We start from the raw sequence: 14,153 nt of genomic DNA on the forward strand, positions 1-14,153 counted from the left end.
TTTAGGTCAACTGAGCTACATAAACTGTGCAAACCAAATAACATATAATTGAGACAAAATTAAAACTTGTGGAATATTAGTAGTTGCCTAATAAAAAGCAATATTTACCTACTTACACCAAATAGTAAGAAAAATCCAGATGTCTTTTAAATGATGACATGATTTTTTTTGATGAATTTTATTACATTTAGGTGTTTGTACTGATGCGGATTATTGTGTGTCTAAATGTTTACCGTCAGTTATTTTACTAAGAAATTATGGAGATGATTTCGGCGCCTCTATTGTCGTTTCTAGTCTTAGACGCTCACTGCAAGGCATAGCCCTCCCTCAAAGATATGTATTACGGATATACCGTAATTGCCATGCTTTGCAGGCGGAATATGGTACGCAATGACGCTGGTACCCATCCTCTAGAAATTTTTTTGTAAGCAATGGAATTAAACCCGAGACCTTCGATCACAAGTCTCACTGCTCTACCTCTAGGCCACGACTGCAATTTAGATTTGTGTAGATATAAAAGAAGAATAGTTTGGTTAGTCTAGTTCTAACATTCCAGACATTAATGAAAATGATAGCAAAATTCGTTTGTCGGCTTCCTATACAATTGCGGAAATAATTCTCGATCTTAATTCTATATTAATCTAACTAAGAAAATCAATTAAACTCTGGTTTTCTAATATAATTACGGCCTCAAAACTACGACAAAAAAAGTTTGCAACTATTAGGAAACATCGTTTTCATGATAGTTGAAATATTTGCATAAAATAAAGAAATCATTGTTTATTTTTTATCATGATATACCTTGAAAGTTTTTCTGCGATCGTACATTTTTAAAGCAAAACATTTGACATAGATGTATTTTATTAGTGGATACTGTATTTTAATTTTCTTTACATTATATTTTTATTGGAATGGATAATATAAACGTTATAACCGTCATAATTTATGATTATCTTCGTCGATGTGAAGACGGTCAATGTACTCATTAGAAACGATACTTTGTTAATTTTTATTTTTGCGTTTGTGTCGTCTAATTTTATTGTTTTCGGGAGCATGTATTTACAATGTCACTTACGTGACCTATCAAGGACTTATTTAAATTGATTTTGAACGTCCCCAAATATAAACAAAATATTTTGTTACATTAAACATGTATTTTTATTTATTTCTACTGACAGACATCGGTAGAATTGCATAAATAAAACAACACAAGACAGTATTATATTCATTTTAATTGAGTAACTTATACAATGTGACAGTAATTATTTAAAATCAAATTACATCTAGTGAAATACGGCAGTGTCCAAGTCGAGCTAGAATGATCAACGAGCGTATGCGGGAATTCCCCGCGACGGGATTGAACAAAAGATGAATTAAAATAATTACAAAATGACATCTCTCTATAACTATTATTACGATTTACGGATTGGGTACCGTTACTAAAAGAAAGTTTAATTCTGTAGTAGTACCGGAGGGCTGTTCCATTCCGTCAGACTACCTTCAATGCTACTCCGCTACTACTCCTCTACCTTCCACTCCTCTCGTCCCCTTTTTTAATGCGGGGTACATAGGTTTCGGTATATACTATAATAATAACATTGCCTTGTTAAGCGTCAAAAATATGTTCAGGTAAATATAAACGTAGATAAAGGTCCCGCGAAGTCGCTAGATGCGAGCAGCGCATGACCGTTCGTCTTGGCGATCTTTGGGAGAAGGCTATTCCTTACAGAGGGGTCTAGGGGGGGCTAATTTTATGGTAATAATGAAATATAAGTAGATCCAAACAAATATTGAAAAGTTAAAGGAGGTTAGGTTGAGGATCCTTAACTTTAATAGTCGATACTTAACATGTATATGTAACTTTTAAACAATTCTATGTGTCTTGTAACTAACTATAAGACCATATGTCAATTATACGAGAACGTATGTGACGCAAGTAATATAAAAATGTTTTGAATAGAGTTTAACAAGTTTAACATAAGTCAATTATAATATAAAAGTTATATAAACATGTTCTGAATAACTAAACGGGTCAGGTGGGTAGCAAATTATAAATAGGTTGTGTTTAATACACAATCTACACAATTAAGTTAAGGAATCGTCGTAATTAGAAAACTTGGTTATTCAGTACACGCGTTGGAAAGTTATTAGTTATGTACTAATCACTAAAGTCCGGTTTGTTTTCAATGAAATATTTCCATATAAGCAAATAATAACCATTCATTGTTACAAGGATTTGTCGTAATGTGGCTTTCTTAAGTTAAATTAACACGACTACATTTTTAAAAAGTTTTTATTTCTAATCGATAATATGATATCGAATTGATATTCACCTTCGTTATCAACAACCTTTTGCCATCTAGTATACAAATTTTCAATGTCGGAGCGATAAAAATCAGTCGGTTTTTCTGTAAAATATGTCGACAGATACGACATTATTTTACCCTAATATAAGTTCTTACATAACAATGTGCATTTGATATTTGTCTTGACCGATACGAAAAGAAAATAACAGAGGTTAAGAAATGTAGAGATTCGTAAAATAACGAAAGCTGCCTCCATACCCCTGCGGATTGACAATTTGAGGTGACAGAAACCAGACAATGTACCGCGAGGTGAGACACTCAAAACAGCTTACGAGTTTAGTTACAATAGAAAGGTCTAAGCTAAACGCTTATACCGCCATGACACCTTATACATAATAAGGCTCTAAATGCGCACAAGCAGCGTTCGTCCATGAAAAAAAAATGTTTTTATAACATTGTTAAATTTGCCCGGATCCACCTTCTAAATGGTTTTTCGTGTCACAACAATATGAATCTTACGAGATCTATAATATTAATTAATTTAAAAAAAATGTATGCTCATCTGTTTTTATTACAACTATGTTGTTTATTGTTAAAAGACCTCAATTAGTGTCTATTATGTATACGAACAAAAAGCCTTATTGTACAAAAAGTTTTTTTTTTTTTTCTTAAAAATGAAAGTAGTTTATTCATTATACGAGATACAGTAGATAAAAAACTAAATGAACTCAGTTTTTATATGTTAATGTTTTGCTTTTTCTATATAATCCGTATAATAGTCGGAATGCGAGATTCGCTTATTACGTCGCCATTGAAAAAAAGATATTAATATTACCGCAACACTGTGTTGGTGTAAAACACCTGTTTCGTAAATTGCGGCCTGTCATATACAGTGCTAGGGTTGATAGCTTGTGATATTATTTAATAGCGAATTGGCAAAGACATGTTTAAATGTCATTCTTATTTGGGCGTACACTTTGTTATTTTTATTATTTTAACGATTGGAAATGCTGATTCATTGTTATCATGTCAGCTGGTAAATGTTCACTGCAAGGCTTCACCCAAAGATCGTCACAATGACCGGTCTAGCGCTGCCCGCAACCTTGACTATGTCGTAGATCCACCTAATGAGGGGTCTGCCAACGGCCATTGGTTGCATAACCCATTCGCCCCACCCGCTGCCACTTCTTTAATATTCCTCATACCGGTAGTCCGGTTGTATAGAAAGAAATTATAAATTCAAAAAGTTTTTTAGACAACTATAGGATAGTTTACATATCTCATTGACGTTAAATTATTCTATTAACTGTTCGGAAAGTAAATATCTTACTGTACGTCGAATTACATATTTATTAAACAATATAAAATTAAATATATAATTACAATTGAAATAACCTAATGGTGAACAAATCATCCCTAAGGTGTGCTATCTTCTCTAAAGTCATTTACAGTCTAGTATACTTCATTTAGCATATAAGGGTTTTTTATCATTTTTTCCAATACAGAAAAACACTTTTAAGTTTATCAACATTGTCTAAACATTAGCCCGTAAAAGGTTTTTCTAGTTTTCTTCCGGTTAACATTATATATATTACAATATTTTAATTTCTTTAAAATATTATTAAAACTCGCCCATTGTTCCATTTCGCCGATGCTACTGGCTAGTAATTAGTTTAGAGGCTAAATATATCGCTGCGACCTAGTATCCGAACGAAGACGTGCAGACGTTGAGGACAGTAAATATTTGCGCCAAAAAATTTTGACATTTATTGATAATAAAATTTATCAAACTCAATAATTAATGCAAGTTAAAAATATTGTATTATTTTTTGGGTTCTTTACATTTTTTGGAATAAGAGTAACAATACTAATTGTATCTACTCTATAAAAAGTTTGTATTGGCAACCTTATTTGCGCGCAATAAAGTTTATTGTAAGCTCAACAGGGCGCTGATTGCGCACGAAGAACAAAAGCCGTCTTTCATTATGCAACTAATGAGAGTTTTTTAATGATAAACCACCCGGCGACAGACCGTGAATAGCGACGGGTGCGGACCGATGATGGGCTTTGTTTGTACTTTAAAACGATTTAAGATTATCTAGATCTTTTATGTAACTATTATGTTACACTGGTGCCGGTGACACCACCTGATATGCTGTAGCCGATGTTGATGAATATTATTTCAATTTTTTTCCGATTTAACCCCTTGGCGTGCCATTTAGCTCGACGAAACTCGGGCCCAAGTGTTACGCGTCAACCCGTGGTATGCAGATTAAACTGTTGCGCTTCCTTTTTCTTGCTTTTTCTCTGATGATGTTAACGCTCTAAGGCTTTTACAGCTTCATCGGTACTGAGTTCACGGAGCGGAAGCTAATGCGCGAGAAAGATTTGAATACAAGCCGAAATGTAAATGCCTCTGACAAAGACACTTTTGTTTTGTTGAAAATATTAGCGATTTTGTTACTGCTCTTGTAGTCGATACTGTATTTAATTTTTTTTACTTGACTCATCAAACGGCTTGTGATGTTTACGATTAGTCCGACGATCTATTCACGAACCTAGCTAGTCGTATTCATGTTTGGACCTAATTTTTATCACGAGTCAAACTTGTAAAAACACTGCAAGGGGTTAATAATGTATAATTATTAAATCGACGAAGCAAACCATTTCGCATGCGAGAAATAAAAACTTTTCCAAACCTGACGACGATAAAAAATACCTCTCAAACTTTCATATGTCAAAGAAATAGTCTCAATATTTTTTTAAAGTGTGATGTCAAAAACTCTGACGTCATTAAAATTATTTCAGTGATTAAAACGCAGCTTTGAAAAATATTCTTATATTAGACTAGCGTAACTATGTCTTGAGAGATCAGAAAGCTCACAATTCAAACTTCTTTGTGACGTCCAACCTCATTATTTACTTTTTAATAGTCAGATATTCTAATATGTTACTTTCAGCCATAAGGCTTCCATTGCTACAAAATCCTTTCCCACAGATTTCAAATGTAACCGGTTAGAAGTGGCTCCGGTGTCTTCAACTAACCTTAACACGAAGGCAAATTAAAAATAAAATAAAAAGTCGTACAGAACATAAAAATGAAGTTGTTATCGACTACACATTCTCAAAAATTCATTTATCTTTTATTTTAATGATCGCAAACAATCTTAAAAAACAACAATTGCAATGTTTTTCACTTAAAATTTGGCTCACACGACGCCTTAAGAAAAAAAATAACTCTTTATAAAGACGGCGTGTTGGCAATGTAAAGTAAACATACCCCGTGTGACTTTATTTCCATTTGAAGTAATAAATTAGAGATTGCGTTGTTCACGGCTCGCAACCAATGTTTATGGGTTGTAGAACTCTCTGGATCCCGATAACGTTCATATAATTCAACGGTGTCACTTTATTTTTGCTATACAAGTGAAATGTACGCACATAACTATTATTACAATATATATATGTATATATATATCTATACATATATATATGTATATATATATGTGTATATATATATACATATATATATATGTGTATATATATATATATATATAGGTAGTTTCCATTTCTTCGCTTTGTTTTATCTTGTGATATAATTATTGTAGTAATTTTAAACATTGCTATATATAACTCTATTCCCAATCTGTTCATGTAAGGTTAGTAAAACGTTTTTTAGTATATTATATTTTGTCATAACAAGTCTTTCCTCGTCAAGCCACGAACGCTCTCCCACGCGTTCCTTAGTAATAACGTCTATTTTATTTATTTATTAACATTATTATGTACACCATAGACAATAAATAGAGGGATATAGATATAGGGAGGGAATATACATATGTGTGTGTGTATATATACATATATATATATATATATGTATATGTATTTATACATATTTACGTTGGAAAGGTACTACATAATTAAATGAATTACATTTAATACAATGTATATTAGAGGTCTTAGGCAGCCTCATCTGCAAAAAGAAGGTATTTATTTTGGCAGAGTCATTTTTTGCTTTACAGACTTTGCGGATTTGAGGTAGCAGGGCCTAGTCTAAATTTTTAGTAGCATAGTTTAAGTAGGGAGTCTGATATTGGTGTCTAATGGATTGGGCGGCCACTTCATGGAGTGCTTTGAGGCAAGAGGATCCGAGAGGGTATTTCCGCTTCGACTTCATTCCATATGCGTTTTGCACTACGATTTAAGGTTGTCTAAGGGGATCGTACCTCAACTGTTGATAACGCTTTATATTAAGTTTTAGAGTACGCGTCAATTAAGCCTATAGGCATTAAGTACAAGAGTACGCACACGCACACAGACCTAAGAAACGGCATAATATAACTTTATAAGCAATAATAATTTTAATTAAAGTTTACGTATTTTTTTCCAGACGTTCGTCGGATCGTAGAGAACCCAGTACTGTACGACAAGTATGAAGAGTTCTCCGTGCGCCGCGCGCTAGCCGCCGACCCCGACACGCGATGGTGCCCCGCGCCCGACTGCAGGTCTGTGGCTTCCACCACCCTTTACATTTTGTTATTAGATAAACTTATGTTTCAGTGTTGCCACAGAATTCAATTATCGTTCAGTATCAGCGCCCTTGAGTTGCAAAGGTATCTAATGACAACCCAAGTTAAGGTCCTTTCTCGGAGGTCCATGCGCTGAGACATTCCTTACAGCGTTAGAGTTGACGACTTCAAAATCTGACATCAAGCACGAGTAGAGACTTCCGTGGATGAACATACTCATCTTATTGATTTAGTCGAAACATTTCTTTACTTTATTTGTAAAGTCGAATATAATAATAATACCTTAGCCTATCGTGTTTGAATATTTACAATTAGAATTCTTATACATAGAAAAACGATCTGTATATTGAACTTTGATGTGCAGAATTACAGCTCTGTTGTAATTTTTAATAAAAATAACTTCTTTCATAAACTACCAAAAGCTTCATTTTACACGAATAAATAACATACTTACATCCGCAAAACACTCCACAATGTGTCTTTATAGACTTTTTAAAATTGCATTGGCCTCCTGGTTTTATGTTTAAAATGTTTAAAGTTTAACCACGACCACATATTATGAAGTTATTCTTCCGAATACGATTTTATGTTTCGCGCCAGTGCGTTTGGATTGGAACATTTTTAACCACATTACTTGTGCAAGGTAAAATAAAAAGAATTGAATATATATTCTAGTTGACATTAGTCCAGTATTGCAAATGTTGTATTAATTAACTGTACGTCATAATGACTTACTTAAAAATATATTACTTTTTAAAACACGTTTACTAACTAAAAATAGCGGTCTTATCAAAAATAGAACGTTATTATGAGATCTAACAGGCCAGGGTCGATATCGTAAGGAACATCCCCCTGAACCTTATATTTATTGGAGCGGATAACCAGTAGCCGCCTCCGTGAGAGCTGACCTCTCATCGTAAGCGATCCACAGTCCAATTTAAGTCGTCCACCGTCTCTTAAACTTCTCTTTACACGAGTGAAGTAACGAACTAACGACTAACGAATAAATTTACGAATTCTTTTAAATCAGTGTCAATATCAAACTCGTAATATTTAATGAAGACGAAAAAAATTGTGCTATTATTATGTCCTAAAGATGAATATCATCTTGAATATTAATCAGTATTTATCAAACATTAAAACACAAAAACAATAAAACGAAGTCAGGTGACAAAATTTCAATTTGGAAACTGTAGTGTCGCAAGTTGTATTCCACCGACCAGCACCGCTGTACCGTTAAGAAAGTACGCAGAGTTTAATAAGTGAATGTAATATAATGTACATAAACATGATAAAGCTCCGCATGAGTCATTAATTGCCTAAAATAAAAGTATCTCATGTTGCCTGACTGTTGTCAGATACAATCCATACAGTAGATAGTTCGTGTTTCGTTTCAATATTGTATTCTGTTTTATTTAGCTATTAACGTTCAAATTTATGTTAAGCTAGTATATTGTGTATTATGGCCAGAACAGTGTGCGTCTGCAATAGGCAGACAAACAATTTTATACTGTGTTACATGAAACTAATGTGAACATATACATGTTATGTGTTGCTGTTGGCGTGTCTATTTTAAATAATACAATAAAGAGCAACTTGAACGTACCCGAGTCAATTAGGTTTCGGCCCATGGATGTGTAAGCTAAACCTCTGCAAAACTGTGATTGCTTAAGCCGAAGTCCTCTGTCGGACACTTTTGCATTTGAACTAGAAGCCTCGGCCGGCTTTCCTATCGAAACACTCGAGATTTATCGCCTTGCTTTCTCTAATACAAAGAATCTGTAAGTAAAACTAAGGGAAAAGCAACCCAGTAAACATTTTTGTATTGCAGTTTTGCGGTAGTGGCGACCGGGTGCGCTTCGTGCCCGAAGCTGACGTGCCTGGCGCCGGGCTGTGGTGCGTCGTTTTGCTACCACTGCAAGGCGGCGTGGCACCCCACGCAGACTTGCGACGCGGCACGTCGCAGCCGCCAGCCGCCACCACGCGCCCCACAGCCCCAGCACGCCGACATGGAGCACGGTAATAACCCCCCACCACAAACTACATATACCCCAAGCCATGTACCCCCCAGCTACATACCTCCTAGCTACATATCTCTCAATCACCAAGCGGCACCCTCTCGTTAATTAAATTTAAAATATCTTTATCCAAGTAAAAGTGAGCTACATGTGTCAAACCAATTTCCACACGTTTCTATCAACTAAAAAACTCTTTAATGCTGTAGTAAAATTTATATCTATATTTATCTACATAGTATATAATTCGACCAAAACTACTGTATCGCACATTAGGAAAGCGAGCATAACTAATAACACACTACGAGTGACCTACCTAGATCCAACAAATAAAGGGATACCAAAAAAGAAGATAATCCTATACTAATTTCTTAAGCATGCAGGTGAAGAAATATCAACCACTCGGTTTCTAGAGTCCGTCGTCAACTCTTGTGGTAGCGGCGCTAATGTTTGTTTTTCCTCGCTCCGCACCTCGCCGCGCATTCCGAAGGCGCGGTACATTGGTTTCAGTAGCACTGTAATCGAGCTGCGTATCCGTTACCAATGTTGCAAGCTTAAGGAGGCACCAGTTGGCTTCAAAGCTATCCTGCTTAAAATTCGATAGGCCTGATCACCGACTTTCAAAGTCATCGGAATGCAAATCAATCTTAAGCGAGAGGACGCTCCAATATTACTCGTTTTACAGTGGACGTTGTAAATTCTAAGGACATCATGAAAGATTGAACTTTTTTGTGAATATGAGGTAATAGAATGCACAATATGCTATCAACTAGAGCTAAATCATTATAATAACTGGATTCTCTATTACTACTTCCCTGAGTGTAACAGGGTATATCATAGTAGGGAAAGAGCTTGTTATCGATTTCGCCAAGGATTTTCAAGACGTACACTACCTTCAGAAATGAATAGACAACTGTGAAAATTCTTATATGAAAATTTGGGAAAGGAAGTTTAAGTAACCTTTACGTATGTGTTTCAGGGGAAGTGAAGCCTTGCCCGCGGTGTTCAGTACTCATCGTCAAGGTAGAGGACGGCTCCTGCAACCATATGGTGTGCTGCGTTTGTGGCGCGGAGTTCTGTTGGCTTTGCATGAAGGAGGTTTCTGATTTGCACTACCTCAGGTAATAATCTTATTATCAACATTGACTTCTCTATTACATCCTATATCTATCGGAGCCTGCCCTTTTAATGTTAATACTTTAATTCTGTTTGTGTAAGATTTTAGTCCTTTCATTCTCATATTTTTCCTAATTGTCTAGTTAGGTTTTTGAGATTTAAAATGCTAACTATAATAATTTTGTATGTATAAAGCGTCACCATTCCCGCGTAAACGGTTGTTTTAATTGTAATTGCAACACTTAAACCGGCTGTGCCATGGTTAAGAACCATTTTGCCGATGAAATTAGGTTTATTTGCAGTCAATGCTCGCCTTTTTATTTTTTGATGATTTATTTTAAGATTGCTTGCATGATTTTTGTTTGGCATTACAAGGCGTTTATTTGAATGTGCAGTCCGAGCGGATGCACGTTCTGGGGCAAGAAGCCGTGGTCGCGCAAGAAGAAGTTGCTGTGGCAGTTAGGCACGCTGGCAGGCGCGCCGCTGGGTATCGCTGTGGTGGCGGGCGTGGCGCTGCCGGCGCTGCTGGTGGGGCTGCCGCTGTGGGCCGGGCGGCGCGCGCACCGTCGCCTGCGCCGAGCGCCTCCAGCACGACGCCGCGCCGCTGTCGCTGCAGCCGTCGCCGCCGCGGTAACTACTTACTTATTAAATTCCTAATTTTCTTAACATTTGTTACACTCGGCGCCGAATAAACAAGTGAACAGCGCATACCCATGCCCAGCTCTAAATTTTCGACAGCGCCGATATAATAATATATATTTTTAAATTCTTATATTGCATCTGGACCGTTTTCACACAAAAATAAACGAATTAACTGTGAATTTAAAAAAAATGTATAAAAGCATCAAGTAAGAACTGTCTAAATATATGTATGTTAAAAATAAAGCAATAGTTTATACTTACAATTGATGCAACTTATCGTCGCCCATGACACCCACTGCAAGGCATAAGCTTTTGCTAACGATCGCCGCGATCACCGGTCTTGCGAATGCGCGTGACCACCCGCGACCGTTGGTCCACTACGCCAATAACTATTAATTATTTTATGTATAAATAATTTTTATACAGTTCTTTATTGTGATTTTTGGCTCCAGCTTTTTTGTAATTTTTTGCAATTTGTATATTCTTGTATGAAAATGGTTACAGGAAATGTCATTCAGCTAATAAAAAATAATTAGTATAGATCGAAAAGCGCAGCGTAGAACATCTACAATCATCTACATGGTGGACCTGATGATCTTGTTAATGATATCGGAGTACTAAAATGCGGGCCGTTTCCAACAAGTTTTATTGGAAATCTATGGGGAGACCTATGCTCAGTAGCGGCCTTTCGTCTGTTCTTCTCTGATTGTGGCATTTCTTTCGAATGTGGTAGAGTCAACCAACGATTTTATTGTTGGTAATGTAAATTGATATGATTGGTATGAAGAATTATTGAATTTGAAATACAGCTGGTGGTGTCGCCGTTGGTGGCGGGGCTCGCGGTGGGCATCGGCGTGCCGATCCTGCTGTTCTACGTGTACGGTGTGGTGCCCGTGTCGCTGTGCCGCGCCGGTGGCTGCACCGCCGCGCCGCCGCCGCAGCCATACGACGACGAGCGCGACCCGGCGCCCGACCCCGACGCCGCTTCGCGCCGCCTCGAGCCCAGCATCGGTAAGCGCGCTTCACGACTCACATTACTCTTCTGATTGAACCTGCGCGACTCACAGTCCCCGATCCACTTCATTAGGAAATACAACAAAAACACAACTTCAATTTATTACAATCATTATATTTTCACTGGGTGAATTACAGTTGATCACAACAGGATCAAACAATATCCTTAATTAGGTTTAAATTACTAATAATTATTATTGTCATGTCAGCTGATGGTTCTTCTTTCTAGTTTGCTTCGGATCTCCTTGTTATTACTAAGTACTTCGCACACATAGATTCAGGGACTGAAGTGACTTAGCTGAGCGATCATAGAACCTAGCACTATCCAATATGCCTTATAATGCAACTCTTTTGAGTTGCGGAGAGAAGAAATATATTCCTTTTTCCGATATTTCTTTCCAGCGCACCTCTGAAGTAGACTCTTTTAACTAACCCAAAGAGACCAACTAGCGTTAGCTTTTACCTTCTAACTTCACCGTGGATGGTCTGCCACAGATACTGAACCTTCCAGCCCCGAAAATGTGGGAACCAGTTCAAGGTGTTATTTCAGTCGACAGAACACAATGCATGATTGGATTTCTTTTTTAATTATGTAATTCTATCATTAATCATAGGACATGTGTTACAGTTTATTAATTTTGTGAACACAGGAGACGCGTCACTATCGGCGGGATCGCAGCAGGCGGAGGCGCGAGCGCCGTCGCTGGCGGCGCTGGCCGGTTCGCTGGGCGGGCACGAGGCGCCCTCACCCGCTGCGCACCGCCTCGAGGTGACGGCCGACGTGGCTGCCTCCGACACCGCCAGCGCCGCCTCCTGGCCCGACGATCTGCCCTCCACTTCCTCGCGCTCCGCTCGACTACGCAGCCTCTTCTTATATGGCTCTGCAGCGCCGCCGCCCGACCCGGAGGCTGGAACCTGCAGCGCCCCGTCCGTCCCGACATCTGCCACGCTTACAACAGCCTGTCCCGCCACGCCCGACGCCTCGTAACGAACGCGACCGCAATCAACCCCGACGCAAATAGCCGAATAAATCTTATATTATCTTCAAGTGACACAAAATTGTGAGCGAGATGGTGATCACGTGACGGTTCTAACGATTAAACAGGAATGTGATAATCAAGTGAATTTTTATCTTACCTGGGAGAGACATAATACAGAAGAAGTTGAATTGCAATTGTGTAAAAGTGAAAAGAAGCGTGTGATTCTTGTATTACTTACAAGCAGGACGAAATTGGTGATTAAGGGACAGTTGTAATTAAAGACAGAATTGTAATAATCAAGGGAGTTTCGTTCGTAGCGGATATATTAAATATGCAGTTGAATTGCAATTGATTAAAAGCAAATGGCCGAATGATCATTACATTACCTTCAAGTGAGAAGCAGTGGTAAGCGCCGATGAAATTATGTGCGGGATAGTGATCACAGGACGGTTGTAATGATAAAGATAGAATTGTGATAATCGAGTGAGTTTCGATAGTTGCAGAGAGACATATTTCAATAAACTCCAATAATGTTTTCAACGGCTGAATTGATTACGTATGATTTATAAGGAAGCAAATCATGACTAATGTTTATTATAGTGGACTTGTATGGAGATACTAAGTCATAGTTATGTAAATGATTGGATCATATATGAAAAGATTGCAGCAACGAAACGAATGGATAGTGTATATTAAATAATCGAGCCATTACTTAACTTAATAAGTCATTACAATATCTATCGATGTTTTAAATAATATATAGATATGTCAGTAATTGAGTAGCGGTTTGAACCCACCTCTAGTCCTATCATTCCAGAGGATTGAGTGAGATGACAGAGGCAGCTCGCATTGAAGTTAACTTAAGCAATGTCTTGACACCCAACTTAGCAAGTATATATTTCGTGCCAATTGGAATGGTCAACGCGTTACATAGCATCGAGTTTTCGAGATCTCTATGAGGTTTATTAGTTATTTGAGATACATGACAAGTAAAACGTATAGGCGAGCTTAGGTCCCTCTAACAAATTCACGATAGCGGAAAATTAAACTAGGACAGACATGTGACTGGTTCTCTCAAATTTATTTATAATAAATATGTATTGAATACAACATACAATAGACAGACTTTCTGTCACTACGAAACTATTGGTTCCACTTAAAAATCAAACCATATTCAATAAGGTAACCATATATGAAACCATGAATTTTTTTTAGCTATTTACACTAGAATTTTTCATACTTTTGCTTATATAATGTGTATCTTCAATCTTATCTATAAGATTTTATGTGAATTTTGTATAGGTATTTCAGTATTAGAATTTTTCTCACCCACATCATGGTTACCCTATTATATATTTTGTATCCAGCTCCCACTGACTTAGTAAGGCTATCTGTTGTATGTAGTACTTAAATGGTCTAATGTAATGACGTCACATGTATGTTGAGCGTCTGTAACGCATCGCTATCGCGAGTGTACCGGGGCTTCCCCACGATAGACGCTTCGCGCTTACGGTGCAGTGTAACTCTATCCAATGTTTGTGATACTTTGAA

At 37.2% G+C, this 14,153-nt stretch overlaps 1 protein-coding gene across 1 annotated transcript in view; it reads left to right on the forward strand.

Annotated features, from left to right (window-relative positions):
• LOC137923691 (E3 ubiquitin-protein ligase RNF19B-like) overlaps positions 1-12,692 on the forward strand; it is a 104,188-nt gene extending 91,496 nt beyond the window's left edge. The window contains exons 4-9 of the mRNA XM_068766933.1: positions 6,697-6,811; positions 8,667-8,854; positions 9,830-9,971; positions 10,362-10,596; positions 11,418-11,619; positions 12,273-12,692. Of these exons, the coding sequence (XP_068623034.1) occupies positions 6,697-6,811; positions 8,667-8,854; positions 9,830-9,971; positions 10,362-10,596; positions 11,418-11,619; positions 12,273-12,610 (1,220 nt within the window). The 3' untranslated portion in view covers positions 12,611-12,692. The remainder of the gene's footprint in view (positions 1-6,696; positions 6,812-8,666; positions 8,855-9,829; positions 9,972-10,361; positions 10,597-11,417; positions 11,620-12,272) is intronic.
• The last annotated feature ends 1,461 nt before the right edge of the window (positions 12,693-14,153 follow it).

This window comes from Battus philenor, unplaced genomic scaffold (assembly GCF_028537555.1).
Source record: "Battus philenor isolate CCGP_79_NKW_IND1 unplaced genomic scaffold, ilBatPhil1.0.hap1 SCAF_10, whole genome shotgun sequence".
In the NCBI taxonomy this organism is placed as follows: Eukaryota; Metazoa; Arthropoda; class Insecta; order Lepidoptera; family Papilionidae; genus Battus; species Battus philenor.